The sequence below is a fragment of the Chiloscyllium plagiosum genome, chromosome 5, assembly GCF_004010195.1.
Source record: "Chiloscyllium plagiosum isolate BGI_BamShark_2017 chromosome 5, ASM401019v2, whole genome shotgun sequence".
NCBI classification, from domain to species: Eukaryota; Metazoa; Chordata; class Chondrichthyes; order Orectolobiformes; family Hemiscylliidae; genus Chiloscyllium; species Chiloscyllium plagiosum.
The window spans coordinates 24,787,416-24,815,015 of NC_057714.1; the positions used below are offsets into that span (position 1 = coordinate 24,787,416).

General features: G+C 38.7%; 1 protein-coding gene across 1 annotated transcript; it reads left to right on the plus strand.

Annotated features, from left to right (window-relative positions):
- The first annotated feature begins 141 nt into the window (after positions 1 to 141).
- Positions 142 to 27,600, plus strand: tomm7 (translocase of outer mitochondrial membrane 7 homolog (yeast)). The gene is made up of 3 exons (XM_043689762.1): positions 142 to 323; positions 18,702 to 18,750; positions 27,006 to 27,600. The coding sequence occupies exons 1-3, from the start codon at positions 221 to 223 to the stop codon at positions 27,019 to 27,021; spliced, it is 168 nt and encodes a 55-aa protein (XP_043545697.1). The 5' UTR covers positions 142 to 220; the 3' UTR covers positions 27,022 to 27,600.

The window sequence follows — 27,600 nt, forward strand, 5'->3', positions numbered from 1 at the left end:
AGACGACAGGCGGCGCTGTGACCGACGGGTGGAAGCGGAAACGTCTTCTCCTCCTCCCAGGCGACAGGCGGCGCTGTGACCGACGAGTGGAAGCGGAAACGTCTTCGCCTCCTCCCAGGCGGCAGGCGGCGCTGTGATCGGCGGACCATTTCCGTTTGCGATCGCCTTTCCGCTGAAGGGCTTCCTGCTGCCGGCAGCGTGCACAGAAATCCCGGCAAGGATGGTCAAAATGAGTAAAGAAACCAAACAGCGGCTGCAGCAGGTATTCCGCTGCGGACAGTTCGTCATCCGTTGGGGATTCATCCCGACCATCCTGTACCTGGGTCAGTCTGGGCGATGGGGGAGGGGAGGAAGTGGGGGTGGGGTGTGATGTAGCGGGGGACCCCGGGTCGAAGGTGAGGGGCCTGTCCCGGAGTTCAGGCACCGCGAGCCTCACTGCTGTGCCTACGATCAGGGAGTTCTGGACGGCGGCGTTGTGTTAGACCTCAGTTAAATTACCGTCCCATGTCCTTCACCACCTATATTTCCATCATTCCTGCTTTAACACCTCTTTACTGAAACTCTTATCCGTTCCTTTTTTTTGGTACTTCCCATTGGCTGCCTTTATATTTCATGTCCTTCAAACTTCAGCTTATTCAGCCCCCTTCTGTCCACGCGTTATCTTGAATTGTCCCGTTCACTTTATTATCAAACCAAAATTAGCCTTGACTCTCTCCATGCGTCCATTTTCCAATTCTTGCATTTGGAAATTTTTATGACCTTTTCCCTCGATTATCTCTCTAACTTACAGACAATGCCTTCACCATTCCTGCCACTCTGGCCTTTTAAATATGATGCTACCTGGCTTGCTGTATTCTTCCAGTCTCCTGCCTGTCTACTCTGGCCTTTTATGCATCCTATCTTCCTCCTTTCATTCATTCAATCATCAGTGGTGATGCATTTAGCTATCATGGTCCTATACTATGGAGTTCCTTTCCTGATCCATTGCCTCTCCAGTTTCCTCTGTCATTTGAAAGCTGCTACTTTGACCTGAACCATCCTGTTTGGCTGTTCATGTTAGTCTGATCACAGGTTTGTGGAGCACCTTAGATTTTTTTTACTTTAAAGAAGACTTGTGAATTCATATGCTGTAATCGTTAATGCTTTAACTGGTTAAGACTTCTGCTGCTAAGTTGTAAGAAATGTTTTTAGTTTCTTTGATGGGGAAATAGTGCAATAAAATCCTCTATATGGGTGGGGAAAGTGTGGGGATGGAATGCACGTTTAACAAGTACACACTTGACTTGCCTTTGTCTACAAACTTGCTTTCAGATGAAGTAGGAATGCATATTGGAAACTAATGTCTTAGTTGTCGAGATACATAGCTCAACAAGATCCAGTACAACAGACTACGTGGTCGCAGGTACAACATGTGCTTCAAATTAACATACATTTTGCCATGGGGAAAATATGGCACTATATTGAGCTGAAATTTGCTGTTGAAATAATATCATGGCGCTCAACTGTTAACCATAAACTGGTGTTCAGTTTACACTAAGTTTGGAAATTGTGATGTTGTTATCCCAAGGTAGCTTCCTTCTCTGAAAGTTGTGCTATATTGATATCTTATAGCGACTGTGCATTGAAACACCTAGAATAGAATGAAGTTATTGTACTAGCATGCTCAATTCCCAATAAACCATGTCAAAAAAATGGGCTCACCCATTTTGGTGCAGCTGAAGTTTTAGTGTTGTGATATATTTTAATTATTGCCAACTAATTTCTCTGACACTGAAAATTATCATTTATATATGTGTGGAGTCTTATTTCTTGGGATCTCCAAGACAACAATTTAAACTATTTTATTTCTTTCCATATATTTTCTTTCTCAAGTCAGTTTTTTTTTATTTTGCTTTTAATTCCTAATTTGACCTTGAATTCACTATTCTAAACTCACACTTCTTGGTTCAGACTAAGCCATTATGATTTTGGAGATATACAGTTGCTTCCCCTGATCTCACTATCCATTATGGACAATGCTGTACCATTTTTGTTCTCTAAATAACATTACATTTCAGTGCAAAATTCAGTACCATACATAAACATGAGATTGCAAATGAAATATCGTTTATTGCAAAGAGAATGGAGTATACAATTGTGGTAGTTTTGCAGCAATTGCACAGATTACTATAGAGTTTGGGCCTCCTTACTTAATGAAGGAAATACAGTCGTTGCATAAGAAGTAGTTCAGAGAGGTTCACTCGACAAGGAAGGTTGGACAGTTCTGGTCTGTACAAGTTGGAGTTTAGAAGAATGTGAGGTGATCTTATTGAAGCATGTAAGGTTTTGAAGAGAGTTGACAGCGCAGATGTTCAAAAGGATGGTTCTCCTTATGAGAGATACTAGAATTAATAATTTTAAAATAAGATTTCTCCTATTTAAATTGAGAATGAGAATTTTCTTCTAAGGATTATTGATCTGAATTTCTCTTCCACAGAGAACAATGGAGGCTGTGCCATTGAGTCTTTTTAAGACTGAGTTTGATAGTTGAATGACAAGGGAGTCAAAAGGTGTTGTTGTAGACAGGAAAATAAATACGACAATCAGTACAAACATGATCATTTACTATTTGTTTGCATAGTCTTTTAACAACTTTAAATTTGTATGTAAAGAATAAAATGAGGATAGAAGGGGGATGGGGAGGGGTTCAGTTGCTTGGAAAATAAGAATATCAAAGTTTAAAGGAGAAGCTGGGGATGGAGATTAGTGATATCTGATTGCTACCAGAAAAGGAAAGGAAGGCACAGAATGTTGGGAAATTTGATAATAAAATAAACATAAAGGCTTTGTATGTGTATGCGTATGCATGAAGCATTTGGAATAAAACTAATGAGTTAATGCAATTGGAGACAAATCGGTTTAGTTTGGTTATGACTGAGGTCATTGCAGGGAGACCAGGTTTGGGAATTGAATATCAAAGTGTATTCAGTGTTTTGGAAAAATAGCCAGGAAGGAAAAGGAGTGGTGTAGCTTTTGTAGTAAGCCAAAATATCAGTAAGAAGTGATACCAACATTGGAGATCAAGAGGTAGAATCAGTCTGGTTAGAAGTAAGAAATAGCAAAGGAAAGAAATCCCTGGTGGAAGTAACCTGTTGGTCCCCAAACTGTAGTCCTGCAGTGAGGCACCGTATAAACCAGGAAACACTTAGGGCTTGTAAGGAAGGTACAGCAATAATCATAAGTGATTTTGAAATGCATATAGACTAGCTTATTCAAATGAGCAAGGAGAGTTCGTTGACTGTATTAGAGATTATTTCTTGGCGCAATATGTTCAGGAACCGACCAAGGAGCAGGCTATTGTGTATTTGGTACTGTGTAATGAGGTGGGATTAACTCCTTTCATGGTAAAGGATTCTCCAGAAAAGAGTGATCATATTGTGCTCGAATTTCAGATTCATTTGGAGGATGAGAAACTGGAGGCCGTCACTACCATTCTGAACTTAAACTAAAACAGTTACACAGGCATGAGGCCAGATCTAGCCCTAGTGGACTTGGTGTGAAGATTAAATAGTAGGACAATTGATGAGCAGTGGCAAATGTTTAAGGATATAATTGCTCCCAACTAAAATATTTTGCTTCAGTTTTCACAGTGGAGGACATTAGTACCATCCCAATATTAACAGGTAATGCAGAGGTTATAGCAAGGGAGGAACTTGGAACAATCATTATCACTAGGGAGAGAGTACTGAGTGAACTATTTCGAACCAACTGAAAGCTGAGAGTTATGATAATCTCATACATTTCTAGCTGGCCCTCCCTTCAACCTTCTCTACTCCAAAAAAACACGAGCTTATCCAGCCTCTCTTAGCTGAAATGCTTCATCCCAAGCAACATCCTGGTGAATCTCCTCTGTTCCCTCCAGTGCAATCACATCCTTCCTATAATGTGGTGCCTAGAACTGTACACTGTACTCCAGCTATGGCCTAACCAACGCTCTGTACAGCTTAGACATGACCTCCCTGCTCTTATAATCTATGCCACAACTGATAAAAACAAGGATCCCTTATGCATCCTTAACTACACTATTAACCTGTTCTGTAACCTTCAGGAATCTATGCAAGCACCTCAAGATCTCTTCTGAGCTTCCTAGTGCCTTGCCATTCATTGATTGCTCCCTTGTCCCGTTTCTTTTTCCAAAGTGCATCATCTCATATTTATTGAGGTTAAATTCCACCTGCTATTGATTTGCCCATTTGACCAATCTGTTTAGTTAAAGGGTGGCAAGATTTAAAACAGAGGAGAAATTATTTCTCTCAAAGGGTCATGAATCTGTAGAATTCACTACCACAGCGTGTGGTGAATGCTAGGACATGGACTATTTTAACAAGGAGTCAGATATTTAATTACTAATGAGTTGAAGGGTAAGGGAGAGTCGACCGGAAAGTGGAGTTGAAGCTGAAATAAGATGAATTATGATTGTGTTAAATGGCACAACAGGCTTAAAGGGCTTGCCTTCATTGCTCAGACCTTTGAGTGTAGGAGTGGGGATGTTATTTGAGGTTGTACAGGATGTTGGTAAGGCCGCTTTTGGAGTACTATGCCTAGTTCTGGTTGCCCTGTTATAGAAAAGATATAAAACTGGGGAGGGCTCAAAAGAGATTTACCAGACTGTTGCTGGGAATGGAAGATTTGAGTTATAAGGAGAGGGTGGGAGAGGCTGGGACTTTGTTTAACTGAAGTGTAAGGTAGAGGGGTAACCTTTATAGAGGTTTATACAATCATGAGGGGCATAGATAAGGTGAATGGCAGGTGTCTCTTCTGAAGGGTAATGAATTTCAAGAATAGGCGACATTTTTAAGGTGAGAGGAGAAACATTTTAAAAAAGATGAGGCAATTTTTTTGTTTTTACACAGTGGTTTGTGTGTGGAATGAACTTCCAGAGGAACTGATGGATGCAGGTACAGTTACAAAGTTTAAAAGACATTTGGATAAGTACATGAATAAGAAATGTTTGGGGGAATATGAGTCAAACACAGGCAGGTGGGACTAGGTTAGTTTGGGGTTCTGTTTGGACCAGTTGGACCGAATGCTCTGTTTCCATGCTATATGTCTCTGTGACTGCTCCTAGTTGTTAAGTTCTTGTCTATACCTTTCACAATAAATTATACTTGGGCTGGAATTTATTTGGCTTTTTATTGGTTTTGTAAACTAATTCTGTTTTTCGTCACAGTTCCTTTCTTTTTCTCTTATAAAATGGATAAAAATGTGAAAAGAACATTCAAAACCATTTCTTTATTCTAATTCCTAGAATTGCTGGGCAGTAGGTTAGTTCTGGGATTTTTAATGGGGCAACAAAGTGGTTCTATTGATGATCATCTGATTCTGAGGTAATGAAATGTTTTTTAAATATATATTGAGTTACAATTAGATTGTTTCGGCACTATGGCCTAGTTACTGGAGTATCTTGTGTGAGTAATAGTGTCTCATTGGAAAGCCCTCCATTCTTGCTTATTTGTGCCATTGTTTTGTAATCTGTGGTTTTTGGATGCCTGAAGTACATGAGGAACTTCATCTTCGGGAATGATTGAGAGCATGTGTAAGTAACTAAAATGTATACTGATAAAATTGTTTAGGAGTAGTATGTGCAAAAGATTTTACTTTGAATTCTGAGACAGTAAACTTTAATCACGATCTGAGTCACACATGGGCTCCCAGCATTTGGCATCTTTGTAATTGATCCATTTGCACATGGACTATAACTTAGTATTGACTGAGTCTCAGCCTGTTCCAATTGGGGAAGTGAGATATTCTGACAGTGTCATCTGGTCTACTCGTGCAGTTTCTGAGAATCAGAATTTGACATGTGCTTGGATGTAAGTCTTTCATATTCCACTATCTCCTCTGTCACCACACTGAAACTGAAAGTTTATGCTATTGACCATTGTTGTGTGTCTGAAAGATATCAGTACACCTACTGGTAGGCATGATGTCACTGATGCTGTTATTGTTTTCCCTTTGAATATTTGGCAACCATTGGCACACTCCCTGACTGTTTCCCTTGTTGGCATTGTTACTCCAGACTCTGTGTTGCTTCCCTCCTGTAAAAGAGCAGAGTGGTGAGCGGCAGAAAGACGGTCAGTGGTCTGGAGCAATATGACCAGTGAGACAGCGAGAATTGCAGGCCTTAATGTCATCCTGTTCCTCCTTCAGTCGAAGCAAAATGCTTGGAGACACTGTGTAGTTTTACCTCCTTCATGTTTGTTCTGGACCCGGGACGGAGAGAGAATGATTGCCCATGTGTACAGAGACATGAGTTTACGATCTTCTCTGGAACAGCAGTTTCTCAATGAATTATGTAGTCATTTTACAGGGAGGACCATCCAGATAAGGGAACATACATATTGATTGGGTGACTGTTACGATCAGTGAGTGTCAATGGTAAAGATTAAGCCATCTGCTGTTAACACAATGAATAACTGGCTTCACATAGTGAATACTTTTCACCTTGTTAAATTGACATCACATACTACCTCATGCTACCTCATCTTGTTAAATGGCTCTACATAATGACTGCTTTTTCAACTCGTTAACCCATTACTCTCGCCTCCAGCACCCCATTGTTAACTGTACGTTATCTGATCTGAGTCATGCTCAGCTGAACCTTTTGTTTCTCAAAACTCAGAACTCAACTCTTTCCCTGCCTGCTTATATCCTATTCACATTCTCAGTCCCTCCTTTTATCATTTCCTGATAACAATCAAGATGGTATTACCAGCTTTCATAAGACACTGATAGCCACAAGCTATTGATACACAACATGCAATGATTATAACAACAAAACTTACCAGTCCATTGCAATAATTAGAGTGTCAAGAATCCTCCCATGTGGAGAAAAAAGTTCTTAAATTCACAGTCCTTAGTTGCCACTCCACCCCCTCCAAGTCAAGTGGAAACAAGCCAGTTCTCCAAAGTCCAACCTGATAAGATCCATTCTGTCCTTGCACACCACTCCATGGAGAAATCCGGATTCTTGGATAAGGGCAGTTAAATGCTTCACGAAACTGATGAGGCTTCCGTCCTTGCAGAGATGCTTCAGATGGAGGATACCAGCGAAACTGAGCATGCAACAGCAGACTACATGAATGCAGCATTCTTTGCTGCTTCTGCTCCCACTCTGCTGATTAAATGTAACAAAGCCAACTGGCTGTTATGATGTTAGCTTGATCAGTGAACCTTTATATCCCTTAGATGATCAAAAGACAAGGTAAGGCTTACATGGTTTAATGTCTGCAGGAAGGCCACTGACAAAAAGTGTACAGACCTCCTCTTCACCGTTGTTAGCTTCTTCACTTTTCTTGTTCATGACTGGGAAGCTGGTTGAATCAGTTAGGTTAGGCTGTGGAGGGGTGGGCAGTGGTTCGAAGGTGTGCTTTACCTGTGAATGGAGAAGCTCCAGAGAAGATGTTAGCTGCTGAAAGTATATTTGCATTTCCCCTCTCATTCCTTCCTTGCCAAGGTGGTTTTCAGTCTGCCTACTTCAACATTAGGAAGTGGTGGAGGCTGGTACAATTGCAACATTTAAAAGGCATTTGAATGGGTATATGAATAGGAAGGATTTTGAGGGATATGGGCCGAGTGCTGGCAAGTGGGACAAGATTGGGTTGGGATATTTGGTTGGCATGGACGGGTTGGACCGAAGGGTCTGTTTCCATGCTGTACGTCTCTCTGACTCTATGACTCTATCTTGAAGTCTATTACGCTTTTCACTATTTATGACATCAGCTTCCATACCATCCATAAACTTCTAAATTGTACTGTCTAAACAATTCAGTCAATTATAAACAATAATCAATGGTCCTAAAATTAAACCCTCAGGTACCTCGTTCAGGTTATTCAAAAATTATTTTCCTTTTAATAAATTGATACTTGGCTAATATGAAAGCTGTATGGAAAAGTATTTCAAAAGTTTGAAACAGCAAGAAAACAACAAAATGTTTCCTGTGCTTTAGCAATTGAAGAGGCAGTTTCAGTTCAGATTTAAATCTCAAATATTTGTGGGAAACAAATGCAGAATATTTTAAAATATGTTCTCCAAATGAAACTTCCCAAATAAAACAGTCACAATTACAGTGGCAACTTTGGTAGAGATCAACATTTTTTGAATTTGCAATATGAGGGGTGCAAGTGAAGTCTTAACAATAGTTAACAATGTAAACAGCTCAGCCTTAAGTTCTGATATTCTCTAGAAAATCTTAACAAAACATCAAGCTAAAAATGTGCTCTTTTTCTAAACACTCTCTGCATTAAAGACACAGCTGCAGCAAAGATATTTTAATACAATACTCTCATCTGGCTAAAGCATGACCACTGACCTCACCTTTTTTTTTAATAACAGGCATTGTAGAATTTGAAACGAATTAGGGGCTCAAGGCACTCACTCAATTTGTTTTAAGGTTAAAAGTTGGATGATTTTAAAAAGGACATAATGTTTTACAATTTCAATGTAAAAAACAAAATCTGCCCCATTACATAGCCCAGAAAACACACTGAATTGAGATGCTGATTCAAACAAGGCAAAACAGTTACTTGAAGGGATTTTCTGAACCAGTATTTTAACAAAACAAAATTTTTAAACAACACGCTCAGCATGGCACAACTTACATTGAAACTTTCCTTTTTCAGCCCAAGTATTAGCACAACATTAATTTCACTGTTTCTCATTTTTGTTTTGCAACCTCTCACTGAAATTACGCTTATAACAAGAGAAAGCCTTGCAGTGGACCAGATGACGCCACAATCTGTGCAACACTCTTTCTCTCTTACCCCCCCCCGCCCCTACACAAGAACAAAGCAGAGCCTCAAATTTTGACACTAGGGGACTTTAACCCTCCCCCTTCTCATTTTACTTCTCAGGGGGGCTTGAATCCCACTTAAGCACAGAAAGCTCAAGCCTCGCTTAAGGACAGAGCTCGAACCTCAGCACAGTGCGGAGGACTTGAAACCCACTACCGCGCAGAGAACACGAACCTCAAACAAGTCCACCCCAGGGGACTTGAACCCCAGTACCACGCAAAGGACTGGGACCCCAACCAAAGTCACCCCAGAGGACTTGAACCCCAGTACTGTGCAGAGGACTCGAACCTCATCTCCTCCTGCTCTCTTTCCCCCCCATCCCCAGCCAGGGACATTAGCCCCAGTACAAAATGAATAACTGGCTTCACATAATGAATACTTTTCACCTTGTTAAACTGACCTTACATACTGAATGCTACTTCATCTTGTTAAATGGCCCTACGTAATGACTGCTTTTCCACCTTGTTAACCCATTTCCCTTGCCTCCAGCACCCCATTGTTAACTAAGTTATTACCTGATCTGTCATGCTCAGCTGAACCTCTTGTTTCACAAAACTCAGAACTTAACTCTTTCTCTGCCTCTGCCCTATACACATTCTCATCAAAACCAGCCTTTATTGCCCATCTTTGATTGACAATAAGGTATAGGAGCAGAATTAGGCCATTCAATCCATTAAATCTGCTCTGTCATTAAATCATGGCTGAAATGTTTCTCAGCCCCATTCTCCTGCCTTCTCCTTGTAACCCTTGATCCCCTTGACAGTCAAGAACCTATCTATTTCTGTCTTAAATACACTCAATGACTTGGCTTCCACTGTCCTCCTTGGCAATGAGTTCCACAGATTAACCACTCTCTGGTTGAAGAAATCCCTCCTCATCTCAGTTCTAAAGAGTCATCCCTTCACTCCAAGGCTGTTCCCTCAGATCCTAATCTCTCCTCCTAGTGGAAACATCATCTTCACGTCCACACGATCCAGGTTTCTCAGTATTCTGTATGTTTCAATCTGATCCCCCCATCCTTCTAAACTCCATCAGGTACAGACATGGAGTCTTCAACTGCTCCTCATTTAACGAACCCTTCTTGCAAATGCCCTCCGGAATCCCTCCAATACCAGCACACCTTTCCTTAGATACTGAGACCAAAACCGCTCTCACTGTTCCAAATACAGTCTGACCAGAGCCTTATAAAGTTTCAGTAGTGCATCTCTGCTCCCTATTCTAATCATCTTGAAATGAATGCAAACGTTGTACTTGTCTTCCTCACCACCAACTGAACCTGCATGTTAACCTTAAGAGACTCCTGAACTGGGACTGCCAAGTCCCTTTGCACTTCAGATGTCTGAAACCTTTCCCTGTTTATAAAATAGTCTATGCTTTAACTCTTCCTACAAACGTGCATGACCTCACACTTTGCAACATTGTATTTTGTCTGCCACTTCTTTGCCCACTCACCTAGTATGTCTAAGTACTTCTGTAGCCTTCCTGTTTCCTGCACACCACCTGTCCCTCTGCCTTTCTTTGCGTTATGAAATATTTCGGCCCTGGAGACATGAATGGGGAACAACCTTTCTCAACTGCAGTCTATACTGCTTTTTGAGAATACAAGGATTTTAATCTAGTGACTACAAAGGAGTGGTGATAAATCTCTGTGACAGTGACGCATTGAAACAGGCCATTCAGCACAATTGGTATATTGGAGCATTTGTGCCTAGTTTGAGCTATCCCCCATCCTTCCTCATTTAACTTGACCAGCATGACCTGCTATTTCTTTCTCGCCAACTGCTTATCTAGCTTCTGCTTAAATATGTCTGTGCTGCTTACCTCAACCAAACCCAGTCAGTTCATCCTTCTCCAATGGGTATAACTTGCAGTTTTGCTTTTTAATTTTAGTTTGCATCCTATTTTACACAGTACTCCAAGAAGCATAAAAGTTTAGATAATTTATCTACTTTTCAGTGCTGTCGATCTGAAAATTAACTTCAGTATTTGGTTTGCTTTTGTGATCTCTATCTTGATCTACCATCTTATTCTGAGCAGATTTGGTTATCTGTTTATGTTTTTTTTCTCTGATTCTCTCCGCTCCCAATCTTTGTTTCTCCCCCCTCTTGCATTCTTAACATTCCAATTATTATTTTGTACCACACTGTAGTACCCCAGGCTTAATTGCTGAAGTTCTTTTTACCAATTAAATGCCTGCTTATTTCAAGTTTTTTGTGATTGTTTTGTAATTTGTTGTTGTCAACCTCAGTATTGACCATTACCCCATCACTCTAGTTTGGTAAATATAGAGATTGTTTGATTCTGTGTCTACATTGTAAATTGCGTATTTGTAAACAGCAGTAGGCCCAACACCAATTCTTGCAGGATCCTAAGAGAAAGCGGTTAATTTCTAACATTCTTTTATAATTTTAAATATTTTTTTTAGTAAGCTTTGGGTTTTTTTTCTAAGTTCTGATGCCCAAAACTGAACATGGTACTCTCTGTCACACTCCCCTTGAAGGGTTTACCCCAGTGCATTTATTCTGATTTGTTTTAACCACACTAAAGAGGACATTATCCTGTATCTGGCTGTGCTGTACTTCTTCCTGCCAATGTTCATAACTTGACAAACAGGAAGAAAAATACATGGCTCAAATGAATCTTTTGAAACTCTGTGGGCTATCAACTTTGTTTCAAAGCAGTAGCAGTGGAAAAGAACAATATAGCACAGCAACAGGCCATTTGGCCCTCCAAGCCTGTGTCGCCACATTTTGTTCTTCCATATTAAAACTGTCTTCACTTACAGGAACCGTATCCCTCTGTTCCGTTCCTAGTCAGGCATTCGTCTCGGTGCTTCTTGAATGCTGCTATTGTGTCTGCTTCCACTACTTGCTCTGGCAATGCATTCCAGGCACTCGCTACCCTTTGTGTGAAAAACCTGCCTCGCACCGCTCTTTTTAAACCTTCCCCCAACCACCACCACCACCACCTTGAATCTGTCTCCCCTAGTAATTGAACCCTCCACCCTGGGAAAAAGCCTTATACTTTCCACTCTATTCATGCCGTGCGCAATCATCGATCAGGTCGCTCCATAACCTCCATTGTTTCAGTGTAAACCAGCCCAGTCTATCCAACCTTTCTTCATAGCTAAAATCTTTTCTGTATCCTCACCAAAGCATCCACATCCTTCTGGTAGTGTGGTGACTGGAACTGTAGTAATAAGGGTTAAAAATGCTGAAGATGGTTTCATATATTGAGATTTTAATGCAGCAGAAAGTCGAGAGGAGTATAAATGCAGCATGATATTAAAAAGGACATTGGGAAACTAATGAGTGTGCATGGAAAAATATTGACAAGTAGAATTAAGGAGCACCAAAAGATATTCGATGACGATCTTAAGACTAGGAGGATGCCAAAGTCAAGATTTGGTCTCAACTTCCACCTTCGAATATAACATACCTTGTAGGGGTAAGACAAGAGCATGGCCATTAGATGAATATTTTGCACATGCTTTCACAAGAGAGGGAAATAGTGCATATATGTAATTGAGAAAGACAAGTGAGATATGGAAGTTATCAGCCTATTGAGGGGGGACGTATTAAGGTCTAAGAAAGTGATAACTTTGCAAGTTTGAATGAACTGCGAAGAAGCGAGGAAATAGCAGATTAAAAATGCAAAAAGAACTGTGGATGCTGGAAATCAGAAACAAAAACCGAAATTGCTGGAAAAACTCAGCCGGTCTGGCAGCTGCTGTGGACACAAATCAGAGTTAATATTTCAGGTTCAGTGACTCTCCAGAATGGGAAATAGCAGAGGTTCTGTCTATTATTTTCACCTTCTCTTCTGGACTAATGTTTGCATAGTTTTCTTTTAAAAATGGAGGAAGCAATAGGCAAAGTATTTTTTTTTAAAGTTTGACTACTTTGGTTGTATATTTTCATAGTGAGTTAAGAAGGTTTATCAGTTCGCCTTTGACAAGGCTGCATGTTGCACACTAGCCAAAAAAATTAATTTTCTCAACATGGGCCAAATGACCTCTGTGCCATAAATTTATGGAGAGGTGATAGCCTTGTGGTATAATCACTGGACTATTAATATAGAGGGCTATGTCTTGGGGACCTGGATTCAAATCCTGCCATTGCCGAAGGTGAAATAGATGGTGGAACTTGAATTCGATAAAAATCTTAAATTAAGAATCTAATGATGACCATGAATCCATTGTCAATTGTTTAAAAAAACCCCATCTGGTTCACAAACATCCTTTAGGGAAGGAAGCTGCCATTTTTGTCTGGTCTGGCCTGGCCTATATGTGACACACAGTTATGTGTTTGACTCTTAATAAGGGATGGACAATAAATGCTGGCCTTGCCAGTGATGCTCTCATCCTGTAAATGAATTAAAAAACAACTTATTTCCATACTTCTAAGACCAGTTTCATATAGACATTAGAAATTAAGGAGCAGAAGTAATTAATTTCATTTCTTGAGCTTAATTCCTTGTCTTCAATATATTTAACTCTGCATCCACAAACCCCTGGGATAGAGAATTCCAAAGAACCACAAGCTTTTGAATGAAGATTTTTTTCTCCTGTTCTAAATGATTACCCCTTAATCGGACATATTAATATAAACTTTTTTTTTAAAAGTATCTCAGTATCTGATTCGCACCTTTGTTTAAAAATTGGTCAGCTCTTCCTTGCAATTTAGATGGATAACATTGTTGATCTCCAGCATTTGTTGTTCTACTCAAGTTGCTGCATAATGGGAAAGAAACACTCCTCAGGCTTGTAATTATCTCAGAGTCCTTGAATAAAGCACCAGCAATAGTAGTAAAATGCTCAATTTACAGCCCAACAGTCGTTAATTGATAAAACAATATTTATAGTAAAATATTATCATTAAATCTGCATTGCTACATCGTGTCCATAAATGTAAAAAAGTGGTTATCTACACACATGCTTCTGTCTTCAAGTCCCAATAATGCTTGGTGCCTTGAAGTAGCTACTTACAGATATGTGACATTGTGATTGGTGGGGAAAAAGGAAATGTTGGCTGCTGTCACTCCCTCTTGGGTAAATTCCAAGACCCATCATGGAAGTGATCTTCATCATGTCATGGGACATTCTCTTTAAAAAAAAACCTGCCACTCCTTACTCAGCAGTTTTAAAAACAGGAACAAAACAGATTTGGGAGCTTTTTATAAATTCCTTCACTGTTATTTAAAACAGTTTTATCTATTAATAATGTTGTTAAAAACCACACGTGATTTGTGTCTAGTCCTTATTTGAATTTTTTGGAACTTGCGTGTCTTTTAGAAATTAATTGGTGACTCATTTTGGAATTGGGACCACAAACAGTGAAGACTCCTACTGCCTGATCCCATTTGTTAATGGCAATATGCAATTTTATGTTGTGTATTATTTTTGATATTTCTCTGATGGTATTTAAGGATGTGGTTGTATGTTGGTGTTTTTTTTTGCATCTGCTCAAGTGCAGCAGTATAACTCGACAGAGAAAATCTCTCATGCAGATCCATGTGAAACATCCTTTGGGAGGCAGTCCTGCACTGTTTGGGTTGGAAAGTGCCTAGATTATTATTGTGTTGTATCAAAAAGAATTTTAGAAAGTTTCTTTGGCACCTAATAAATTTATGTCGTTAATTTAAATGTTTTGAGATTGTCAAAATTCCTGCCTGCTCTCAAAGTACTGGGGAAGTTAATGTTGTAGAGCAGATCTGTGTATCTATAAGAGTGTATAGAACTATCTGCAAACCTTGAAGCTAATGTAGTACAGACTGCTAATCTGTAGTGAAAGCAGTGCTTTAACCGGTCTTTCAGAACTGCAGTAAAGAATGTACTCCAATAACTTTATCCTTCATTCAATCTGTGTGTCCTGAAACAATATTCTGTCTTACACATAAATTGTGAGCATTGTATTCTTTCTCTTTCTGTTGAGTTATCTTGATGAATTAAATAATGGAATTATTAGCTTGTAATGTAAAACATTCAATTGTACAGTGTGCTGTACAAGATTATTATAAGATTACTGATTACAGAAAATGTCCTCTGTGCTGTTGTAAATAATTTGGCAAGTTTCTGGCTTTACAGTCATTGGTATTTCCTGTAAATGAATAAATTCATTAAACATTAGTTTGTATTAACTAGTTAGTGATTTTAAACAGTCTGTTTGGGTGTTATGGTACACCTCCAAGGCAGGTGGGTTTTTGAACCTGGACCTTATGACCCAGAAGCAGGGACACTACAACTGCACGATAGTCCTATTAACTAGTTAGATATATTTTTAATCAACATATGCAGATATGTTATGGCACACCTCTGGAGCAAGTGGAACTAAAACCTGGGCCTTCTGATCCATAGATGTCACAAGCGACACCTATTAATTAGAAGCTGAGTTTGGTCACTGACTAGTGACAAGTGGCAACTTCTGCTTTTATGTTATAAGTTCTAGGAGGAGAGGGACCTGTCTCTTTGTGCATGATAGATGGAGAGAGCTGTAATTAAAGCATATAGTCTCCTGGGTTTTATTAAAGGGGCAAAGAGTACAAGAGCTGAAAAATGTGTTGCTGGAAAAGTGCAGCAGGTCAGGCAGCATCCGGGAAGGGAAATGAGGAAGCTGGAGAAATCTGTATTCACCCCTTGTGGTTGGAGGATTTCTAGGTGGACGATGAGGCGATCTTCCTCCAGGCGTCGTATTGCTATGGTCTGGCAATGGAGGAGGCCAAGGACCTGCATGTCCTTGGCGGAATGGGAGGGGGAGTTATAGTGTTCAGCCACGGGGCGGTTGGGTTGGTTGGTGCGGGTGTCCCAGAGGTGTTCTCTGAAACATTCCGCAATTAGGCGGCCTGTCTCCCCAATGTAGAGGAGGCCACATCGGATGCAGCGGTTGCAGTAAATGATGTGTGTGGAGGTACAAGTTTCAAAATCATGTGGTGGCTTGATACAGTAGATTAGGGAAAACTGTTCCACTTTTAAAAGGAACAAGAATGAATAACATAGATTTAACCTGACTTGTTAAAAGAAGCAATAGTGATGTGACAAAAAAATCTTTTTCACATGGATAGTATGAGTTTGGGATGCACTACTTGGAAGAATCGGAGAGCCAGTTCAATTAAGGTGTTTGAGAGGGCATTGAATGATTATTTAAATTGGAATAAGGTATAATGATATAGGGAAATGCTGGAGAATAGCACCAAATTGTGGCACTCGTTTGGAGTGCCAGTGCAAATACAATTGTTGTATGACCTCCTTCAAAGCTGTAACACTTCTGTGAAGTGGCAGTTGGATTGATGTTTTTTAATAAAAGATATTTTGCTGACATAATGAATGGACCTCTTGCCTCTGCCTGTGAACAGGTTTTCCTGTCTAATGTTTTAGTAGTAGACAAGCTGGAGGCTGGAAGAACACAGCAAGTTAGGCAGCATCAGGAGGTGTTTCCTGAAGAAGGATTATACCCGAAATGTCGACTTCTCTACCTCCTGATGCTGCCTGGCTTGCTGTGTTCTTCCAGCCTCCTTGTCTACTTAAGAACACTGCAGATTTTGGAATCTCTAGTCTCAAATGTTTTAAGAAAGCAATGAATTTTTGAGGGTGCTACATGATTTAAAAATTGAGAATGTATTAGTGTTGGTATGCATTCATTTTTGCTGTTATGCCGCTTTTGGCTTCTGTAGAATTTCATCCAAAATGCACGTATGGAATTTACTTCAGTTTTTGAAATATACATGAACTAGAAGAATGTGTGTTTACTCTTTTCAGTTTAGATTTATTTGAACCCTATACAGCTATTATACAAAGCAGTTGAGCACATTTCACAACTAAGCTATTTTCCAATCACAGTTCAGTCACTCACTGAGTGGACCAGTTTTAGGCACTAAACATGGAGTGTCAGAATCAAATTCTCAGTTGTCAGGTACGAAGTGAGACTTAAACTAACTACATGGCCGGCAGGAAAGAATATGACCAAGGAAAAGATGAAGAGATTTGAAGAGGTAAAAAAAAAATTGGATTCAAAATGAGCTCAGAAATTAAGTTATCAAAGAGCATAAAACCAAACAGCAAAATATTTTATTGGCACAAAAATAAAGTCAGAATGGGCATAGAGTCGCTTGGGATAATGTCATAGGTAATAATAACGAAATGATGAAACTATTAGATAGTGACTCAGATTCACTATTTGCTAGTGATCAGGACAGGCTGACATGACATCGGGCGATGAGATTAGAAACGAGAACTGTTTAAAATAGAGCAATGAAATATTAAATAAACTGATCATATGGACAGAGAATTCCCTGGTTTGGATGAGATACATCCACATATTTAAAAATAAGCTAGCGGATGCCGGAGGCATTACTGCACATTTTTAATAATTAGTTTGAAAAAAATTATAGTGTCAGAAGGCTGGCATATAGTAAATGTTAACTGTACTTAAGAAGGAAAATAAAACATGCCCAGGGAACTATAGACCCGTCAGCTTAACACTGGAGCAAAAATGTTGAATTTGTACTAAAGGAGAGAATGGAAGAATGTCTTGATACGATAATAAATAGTCAGTGAATTTTCAAAGAGCAAATGGTGTTTTACCAATTTCATTAAAAATTTCAAGCAGAAATGGCATATGTAAGCAGGGCAATACTATAGATGTAATTTATCGAATTTTTAAAAGCCCTTTGATGAAGTACATAATAGACTAATAAATAAAGTTAAAGAATGCAGAGTAAGAGAATAGGAGCATAGGATGCTACTTAATTTCAGATAGAAAAGTAATACAGATAGAGAGTAGTTACTCAACACATCAGATGGAAAATGATGGTTCGCAATCAATATTCGGACGATTGTTCACAATTTGTCGTTGCAATTTAGACATTGGGATCAAAACCACTTTCCAAATTTGTTGTAATACTGAATTGGAGAGCATTTTCAATACTGAGGAGAATTGTAACAAAATGCAAAAAGATATTCAGAAATTTTTGCAATTGACATTGGCAAATGTAAGCATGGATTAATGTGATGCCTTACATTTTGGCTAGAAAATATAGAGGTTGTATATTAGAGAAAGAAGAATTGAATGGGGTAAAGGAGCAAAGGGATCTGGGAGTATAAATATTAAAGGCAAAGAATAGGGACACACGTTAACAAGATTTTTTTCAAAAAGTTAAGGTTTAAGAAAGAACTGAAAAGTGAATAACTTATGGTAAATTTGCATTGAACTAAGTTAGACCATGACTGGAGAGGTACTGTACAATTCTAGCTCTGCCTTCACCCTGACATTCATAGATAACTCCAGTCTCGAATTCTTCTACTTATCATGCTCCAATGTGGCCTCTTTGACAGAATGGTAGCACTGTTCAAAAACCAGTGTTTCGTGCTGCTGCATAGGTATCCACTGGCTTTAGTCAAGCTAATTTTATACATGACCTGTCTTTTGAATTCCAGTGGAGAAAAGACCTCATTGCATTAGGTATGTAGTGTCACCAAGGGATGAAGATACAGTGTGATAATCTCCTGTACAGCTCACTCTTGCAAAATAAAAAATATAATCAGGGATCAATGGGACTGAAACCATGACAGTGTTTCAGATATGTTTCAGACATCAAAAGATTTTCTTGTTTTTTGCATCAGCGGAGTTTAAGGTTTGCGCATGAATCCTTATGTACTTCAAATAGAGACTAACCTGATTACTGTAATTTTGTTTGCCAGTGTATATAATACTTGTTTTTGTTGCCCATTGGTCTCTGACTGAAGAAGTATGAAGTTTCTGCTGTATTATGGAGACAGTAAATCTATCTTATTGCTGTGCTTAGATTTAATTATATTTCATGTTTGTCATTGACTATTTGGATTTGTTGTAAATACTTATTTTATTTTCCTGCAGGTTTTAGAAGAGGTGGCGACCCAGGCATGCCAGAACCCAACCTTCTAAGGTAGGTATCTGAAACTGGCAAGGTCACTCAATTTAATGTACTTATTGTTCTCTGCACAGCCTCCAGTAACCCAGAACTTTCTGTGTGGGTGAAGCACAAGTCAGCCTCTAAGTTGTTCCCTGTGTACAACTACATAAAAAGATTAAAATGGCTTTTGTACTTAAAAGAATTGGCCATGCACTGCAAAAAATAATTAGATGTAACATTACGTTTGAATACTCCTAAATACATCCAACACAGGAACAGTCTATTCAGCTCAGTTGTTCAATTTATTCTGCACATAAGCCTTCTATCAACTCTCCTCTTCTAACCTGAACGGCAACATACTCTTCTATTCCTTTTCCCCTCATGAGTACTTAATTCCTCTTAAATTCATTGCCATCTGTCTCACCACTCCTCGTAACATATTCCCCACACTGGGTAAAGAGTAAGTTTATTTAAGTTCCCCGTAGGATTTATTTCTCATTACCTTGCATTTATGGTCCCTCTGTTTGTACTATCTGAGAAGCAGAGGCATCTTCACCACTAATCTTGAGACTGCTGTTGGGTGGCATTACTGACATTATCATCCCTTTTGGTTTTCTAGCTTATTGAGTAGTTTTAAGTAATTATAGTCTCTTATATTTAATTTAAATTTGTCAATGTCTTTTTTTATAAGAGAAAAACCTGTTTCTGTTGCCACTTAGAAGAAATTAATATTGTCCTTTTTGTCTGCATGATTGTCAAATTAAATGTCAATTGCCAGGATTTGTTTATTTTTGTTTACCTTTCTTTAGTTTTATTTCCCTCTTCCTCTTTGGTTTTTAGTGTGGCTTTTTGCAAGTAGAGCTCTTGTTGTTCAGTGTATGAAATAATTCTACATCCTATTAATGTTCTTTTTTTGAACATGTCCCACTGATCATTTATTGTTTTACCCATTAGCAGACTTGCCCAGTTTATTGTGCAAAAAATCCATCTCATTACATTAAAGTCAGCCTCACCCAAATCTTGAATTTTAGAATGTTTTAAGTTTCTTCTTGTTAACCACTATACTGAATTTGATGTTATGTTTGTTACTTGGTAAATGTTTTATTGTGCATAAAATCCATCTCATTACATTAAAGTCAGCCTCACCCAAATCTTGAATTTCTTGTTAACCACTATACTGAATTTGATGTTATGTTTGTTACTTGGTAAATGTTCACACATTGTAAAGTTGTTATTTAAAATGAACAAAACCAAATTTGTGTGTGGAATGTCTCTCGTTAGTTTCTGCAATAATATATCCTAGAACTATCATGGCACATTCTCAAGAAATTCACTGTGTATCTGATTTCTGCTGGCCTGTTTATTCCCATCAGCACAAAAGTTGATGTTCCAATTTAAATCTCTGCCTGTTCTGATGCTTGTCTATTCTGAATTTATTTTTGTCATACCCTCCAAGTCGAATTTATGCAGTAGATCATTCAATCTTTTCCTTATATTTCTTGCATCTGTGTAAAGAGCGCTCATTTGGGACACAATTCCTATCCTGCCTTATACTCTAATGTTTTGTTAACATGTCTCTTATTTCTGTTAATTGGTTTAATCATTTCATTCCTTTTTCTCTCCTCTATCTGTGACCACTAAATCCCAATTTCTGACTGCTGCATAATCTCCCCCCTTGACTATTTATGAAGTATTATTTGTATTATGATTAAAGACAAATGTCGCTAATATCACAATTAATTTCTTACTCAATTGACTCTTTCCAGTTCTTCTTGAACGGCTGAGATGGTTTTATGACTTATTTTTGCTTCTGGTAGCCGAAACGTCCTTTCAATTCAGACAACTTGAACACTTTTGAACAAGTTCTGATCAACTTGGAAACTTCTGTACCAACTCTGTTTGTACACTTCACAAACTAAAACCCTTTTGTTGTGTGGAAGTTGTTCTCCTAATCAGAAAATATGGCTTGTTTATGCTAATGAAATTTCTCTTTCAATCTGATCTCCTGATTATTTTGAACAGAAATCAAATCTAAACTAATGGCCCCGATCTTTTTTTCCATTGTGGTAAACTCAAACTGCATAACCATTTTGTCATTTAACACCACAAGTATCCTTAACTGAATTGTGAGTTTTCTTGAAAATGATACATTTAGGGTGCTATAACAGTTGACTTTCTGACTTGTTTTAAAGAACTACCTTCGCAGAGTTGAAATCAAAACTTAAACCCCAAGTGATAATTTTGTATATCTTTATCACACCGAATTAACTTTATACTCATTGCTATTAAGAAAACTTGTTTTGACCGTATTTGTCCTTTTATGTAGTTGATGAGCTATCTTGAGGAATGGCTGAAGCTGTCAAAATACTTGTCATGAATTGAAATACTCCGATAATGTGAGCAAATAAAGGAAAAAAAGCAGAATATTATTTAAATTGATAATTACTACAGAATGTCGAGTTGCAAAGATATTTAAGTGTTCTTGTGGCATGAATAGCAGTATACAGGTACTGTAATCAAGCACGTGATGTAACGTTGGCCTTTATCTCAAAGCATATAAAATGGAGGAATATTAATAAAACTATCCAAAGCATGAGATAGCCCAGACCTGGAATACTGTGGACAGTTTTGGTCTACTTATCTAAGGAAATATTTACTGGTATTGGAAGCAGTCAAAAGAAGGTTTGAGGTTGATCCCATGTGTGGAGGAACTGTCTTGAGAAATTGAGTACTCATTGAGCTACAGAAGAATTAGGTGAGTTTATTGAAGTATGCAAGATTCTTAATAGGACTTGACAGCATGGATGCGGAATGGTTGTTTCCCATGATGGGAGAGTCCAGAACCAGAAGGCGCAATCTCAAAATAAGGGCAAGAGATGAGGAATTTCGTCTGAGGGTAGGGATTCTGTGGAATTCTTTACAACCGAGTGTTGCAGAGACTGGGGTTAAGTATATTCAAGGAATAGGAGAATCTGTAGAGAGAGGAGATCAGATGCTGCCTGACCAGCTGTGCTTTTCCAGCACCATACTATCGACTCTGATCTGCAGCCCTCAACTTTTCCTAATTATATTCAAGGGTGAGATTTTTAATCAGGAAGGGAATCAAGGGTTATGGGGAAAATGCAGAGAAGTGGGGTTGAGAATTATCAGATCTTCCATGATCTCACTGAAAAGAGGATCAGACTCAATGGGCTGAATGGCCTATTTCTATTCCTATATAGTAATTAGGAAGATTAATGGATTCTATTTTTTATTTTGAGAAGAACTGAACATAAATGTAAATATATTATTATGCTTCAGCTGTACTGGACATTGCTGAGACTACATTTTGAATACTGTGTGTAGTTTTGGTCTCAAAGAATGTAAATGCATTGGAAGTGGAAGCTTAGATTCATTTGAGGCCTTAATCTATGACGATAGATTAGTCAATGTTGGCTTGTTTCCACTGGAATTTAAAACAGAGAGGGGTGACTTGATTGAGTTGTAGAAGATCCTGACTTATGTTGATAAGGTGGGTATGATAAGGATGTTTCTTCTTAAGGGTCAGTTCAGAACTCGGGGCAACTGTTACAAAATTAGAGGCATCTCTTTCTTTCATGACAGATGAGGATAATTTTTTGTTTGAGGTGTTTGCTTTTCCTTGCCTTGGAAAGCAATGAGTTGGAATCAGTAAATATTTTTAAGACAGAGAAGGATGATTTCTTGTGAGGCAAAGGGTCCAAAGTTTGAGGGATAGATGGGAATGTGGTATTTGAAAGACAAACAGATAACTATGAACTTATAGAATGGTGGAGCAAGCTTGAGGGGCTGATATGTCAATTTCTGCTCCTATTTTGTATATTTGTATGTCAGTTACCCTGAAGTTTAATCGGTTGAAAATTTCTCTGAACATGTACTTAGCCACTTAACTACTGTTTTATAACAAATAGAATTCTCGAAGAATGGAGATTTAATACATAAAAGCAAATTTTAAAATTAATGTTAAATGAATCTTGAAATAGTACTTGCCTGATATGAATCTCAAAAAAAAATTAAATTGAGAGATGGGGCAAAGTAGGGAAACTTAAAAGGAGAAATAGTTCATCTTATCATTTTTAATTGTCTATTTTTATTTTGCTCTTACAGTTAGGGAATTTTGCTGAAGAATATAAGCCAAAACATTTATAAGCAAAAGAAAATTCCTGGGATCTTCCAATAATTTAAATTTTTGAGTTATGGGTGTATTGAGCATCAATGGCTATTTAATTAAGGATTGATAAATATCATGTTATTTGTATTAATGTGAAATTTTTGATGGATGTCCAAAAGCCACATGATAGCTGCAAAGAAAATAACTTATTGGGCTCTGGGGGGTAGCACAGTTATCTGCCAAGCCAGCAAATCTGAATGAAATTAACCATGGCATCTTAAGATTCTGCAGCCAATACCCTTCTGCTTCATACCTGTTCTTAACCATTTGTTAAAATAAATTGTTGAACAAGTCATTGAACGTGGTTGATATATTCAGCTTAAGATGGTAGGCAGAATGATCACACAGGCTTCAGTTTTGGGTTGATTGTTTTGACATTGTGGATAAAGTTATTTGAGAAAGGAATATTTTTGATTTGCTTATTCTTTTTCCTTTTCGGCCTTCTGTATAGGATATTGTGCCCAAGACAATATTTAGCTGTCTCTGGCTGCAGTGATGCTGCTACAAGAAGTTAAAGCTCACAACTGTCCTTCTCAACATTCTGTGTGGCAGGCAAAGTGGCGTTGGCAGTTTAGGAAACCCCTCTTTCCACTAACCAGCCTGCTCTACATTTTAATAATTCTTACATTTCTAACTTAAATCTGTTTTTCTTGACTTTGAGCCACCTGTATGATAGCCAAGAGCAAAGTCCTTCCATCAGTTCTACAGAAACACAGAATTTAGGAGTAGGAGATGGCTATTTGACCCTCAAACCTGTTCCATCATTCAATATATCATGGCAGATCGTTGAACTCAATACCCTAATCCCACCCTCCCCCAATATCCACTTTTCCCTTTAGCCATGAGCTGTATCTACCTCCTCAAACACTTTCTGTGATAGCAAATTCCACAGGCTCATCACTTTGGGTGAAGACACTTCTTCTCGTTCTCTGTCCTAAAAGGTTTACCCCTTATCCTTAAACTGTAACCCCGGGTCTGGACTCCCTGACATTAGGAATATCTTTTCTGCATCTAACCTGTCTTCTGGGTCTGGACACCCCAACATTTTATAAGCTTCTATGAAATCGCCCACCCCTATCATTCTTCTAAATTTCAGTGAATCCTAACTGACTCAGTTTTTCTTCATAAATCTGTCCTGCCATCCCAGGATACAGTTTGGTAAGTAAATGTTCGCTGGACTCCCTTCATAACAAGATAAGGAGACCAAAACTACACTACCCAATGCAGTGTATAATTGCAACAAGACATTTTTGTTCCTGTACTTGAATCCTCTGTTATGAAGCATAACATGCAGTTTGCCGCATTTACTGCCTGCTGCATTTGCACAGTTACTTTCAGTTACTAGGATGACCAGGTCTCATTGAAGATTCCCCTCTCTCAATTTACAGCCATTTAAATAACAGTCTCCCATCCTATTTTCCCAACCAAATTGGATAACCTCACTCATATCTGCAAAATACTGCACCTGCCATGCCTATGCCCATTCACTCTACCTGTCCAAGTCACACTGCAATACCCCCTCTACACCCTCTTCACAGCTCACCCTCCTACCCAACTTTGTGTCATCTGCAAATGTTGAGAGATTGTATTTAGTTCCATCATCTAAATTATTAACATATATTGCGAATAGCTGGGGTCCTGCTTCATACATGCGATTTTCTACACGGCATTTCCTCTGGAACCATAGGGCAGAAACTAAATACATCCACTGTAGAATAAAAACAAAGGGACACTTCCGTGGAGATACTTCAGTTTTGTATGAAGAACTTTGGGAGAAAAGCAGTCACTTTTTTCGGAAACAAACATATGCAGGGACAAGGAAAAATACTACAATCTGAGTTTGTTTTATTTTTATAAAACTGCTGTATTTGCTTATCATAATAGATAATTTTGTTTTGAGGTTGCACATTGGCCTTTTCATGTTGATTGCAGTTGAATGCCCTGAGATGGAGAAATGGAAATATCAATTATTTGATCAGTTGTTCTGTGATTTCTCAATTATACCCACAACTTGAGCAGAGTGGGCTAGATGTTAAGATTTGTCTTCTCACAGCTAGGTCTGTGCTCCTGACCTCATTCTGAAGAATGCTCTTTTGATGCTGTATCTCCTGTGGAGAACAGATGAAATGAGCATAGAGTACTCTGTGCTACTTTCTCCCCACCCCCACCCTCCTCTCATTTATCCCTGCACCCTGCAGGCACTCTGCCTCTATTCCTGATGAAGGGCTTTTGCCCGAAACGTCGATTTTCTTTGCCCGAAACGTCGATTTTCCTGCTTCTCGGATGCTGCCTGAATTGCTGTGCTTTTCCAGCACGACTCTAATCTAGAATGTGGTTTCCAGCATCTGCAGTCATTGTTTTTACTGAAGAGATGAAATGTACAATTAACAGTCATGGCCTGCTTATTTGAAGTAGAACAGTGGGCTGAAATAATCAGAGATACTAATTGCTTCATTCTAGTGGCAGTGAATTCAATGATATGCTATTCAGTTTCTCAAGCCTGATCTGCCATTTAGTTAGATCACAGCTGTGCTGTATCTGAATTGCATTCACCTGCCTTAGACCATAAGACATAGGAGTGGAAGTAAGGCCATTCGGCCCATCGAGTCCATTCCGCCATTCAATCATGGCTGATGCGCATTTCAGCTCCACTTACCAGCGTTCTCCCCGTAGCCCTTAATTCCTCTAGACAACAAGAATCTATCAATCTCGGCCTTGAAGACATTTAGCGTCCCGGCTTCCACTGCACTCCGTGGCAATGAATTCCACAGGCCCACCAATCTCTGGCTGAAGAAATGTCTCCGCATTTCTCTTCTGAAATGACCCCCTCTAATTCTAAGGCTGTGTCCACGGGTCCTAGTCTCCTCGTCTAACGGAAACAATTTCCTAGCATCCACCTTTTCCAAGCCATGTATTATTTTGTACGTCTCTATTAAGTCTCCCCTTAATCTTCTAAACTCCAACGAATACAATCCCAATATCCTCAGCCGTTCCTCATATGTTAGACCTGTCATTCCAGGGATCATCCGTGTGAATCTCCGCTGGACACGTTCCAGTACCAGTATGTCCTTCCTGAGGTGTGGGGACCAAAACTGGACACGGTACTCCAAATGGGGCCTAACCAGAGCTTTATAAAGTCTTAGTAGTACATCTCTGCTTTTATATTCCAACCCTCTTGAGATAAGAGACAACATTGCATTTGCTTTCTTAATCATGGACTCAACCTGCATGTTTACCTTTAGAGAATCCTCGACTAGCACTCCCAGATCCCTTTGTGCTTTGGCTTTATTAATTTTCTCACCATTTAGAAAGTAGTCTATGCTTTTGTTCTTTTTGCCAAAGTGCAAGACCTCGCACTTGCTCACGTTAAATTCCATCAGCCATTTCCTGGACCACTCTCCCAACCTGTCTAGATCCTTGGTTTCATATACTTCAATACGCTTAGCTAATTAAAAAAAGTCTTAATACAGTTTTCAGTTGGCCTACCTCTCACCTCTACAACTAAATCCAAATGGACTGTTTTCATTTTAAATGCTTTGCTGAACTGCAATAATCAGATAATTTGCTTGCCTTTAGATTTCCTGGCTCTTCAGTCCCATTCACGTTCTTATTTGCAAAAATGCAGCTGACGTTCCTAATTTTCTTACCAAAGTGCATCATCTCGCGTGTAGCTGTTAAAGTTAATTTACCGTGTAACTGTCTCGTCTGCAAGTTTTCTGATGTCCTTTTGTTTCACTCTTCTGTTGCACTGCTATTTGATATTGTATTGCTTGTTCCTGAGTTCAAATTATTAATTGGAAAGAAGTTTACCTGCACCCCTCTTTGTGGAACTGTACTTTATGCCTTCCAACTTGGGCAAGAAAATGTACCTTTACAATAGCTCTCTGTTTCCTATATTTTGTAAGTCAATTTGCTTAGTTATTTGACACTGCTCCAAATGTCTACTATCCATTATCTTCTAACTGTTAACACAAGGTTGCATATCCAGTCCTTCGTAACTGCACCTCATTACAGTCATTTAATCAGAACAGTCTTTATGTTTATTTGTGTACAATTTTGTTGCATTCACAATTTAATTGTCTGCATTTTTGATTTCTAGTTTGCTGTGGGGATGAAAATAGTGCAGCAGAAGTTCTACATTTCCATTTTGACTGGAAGTACTCTCTGAAGAAAATTGGGAAGAACAGACCATTGCAGTTGGCAGGTGCAATGCCTGTGTTCACTATTTTACTGATCTACAGCAATAGATTTTCCAGCAGGGTAGTTATGGGCTGTCTTGTTTTCCTAAAAAATTAGCTGCATTTGTGGCTGCTGTGTTTCAGTTTATGTAAACTTCTTATAGGGAAGAAATAATCAAGAGAGAGACCTCATCCAAACAATGGCTAGATAAAATTTGCAGCATGCATGTTTGTAAGTTTCCTTGGTTTAAAAGCTAAGTAAGCACACTTTTAAAATGTGAAGCCACATTGTATAAACCTGCATATAGTGAAGAATCTAACTATTGAGTTTTTGTTAAGATAATGGATTTAATACTTGAGTACTAATTCCTGGATATACTTTACTTGAAAATGTTGTAATTTTCAAGTTCATGATGTACTTTATAAATTTTGCTTTGAGATTTGAATATTGCAATGGAAATGTGAATTGGATATTTGTCAATTTGATTAGTTTTCATTAAACCAACAATAAACTCA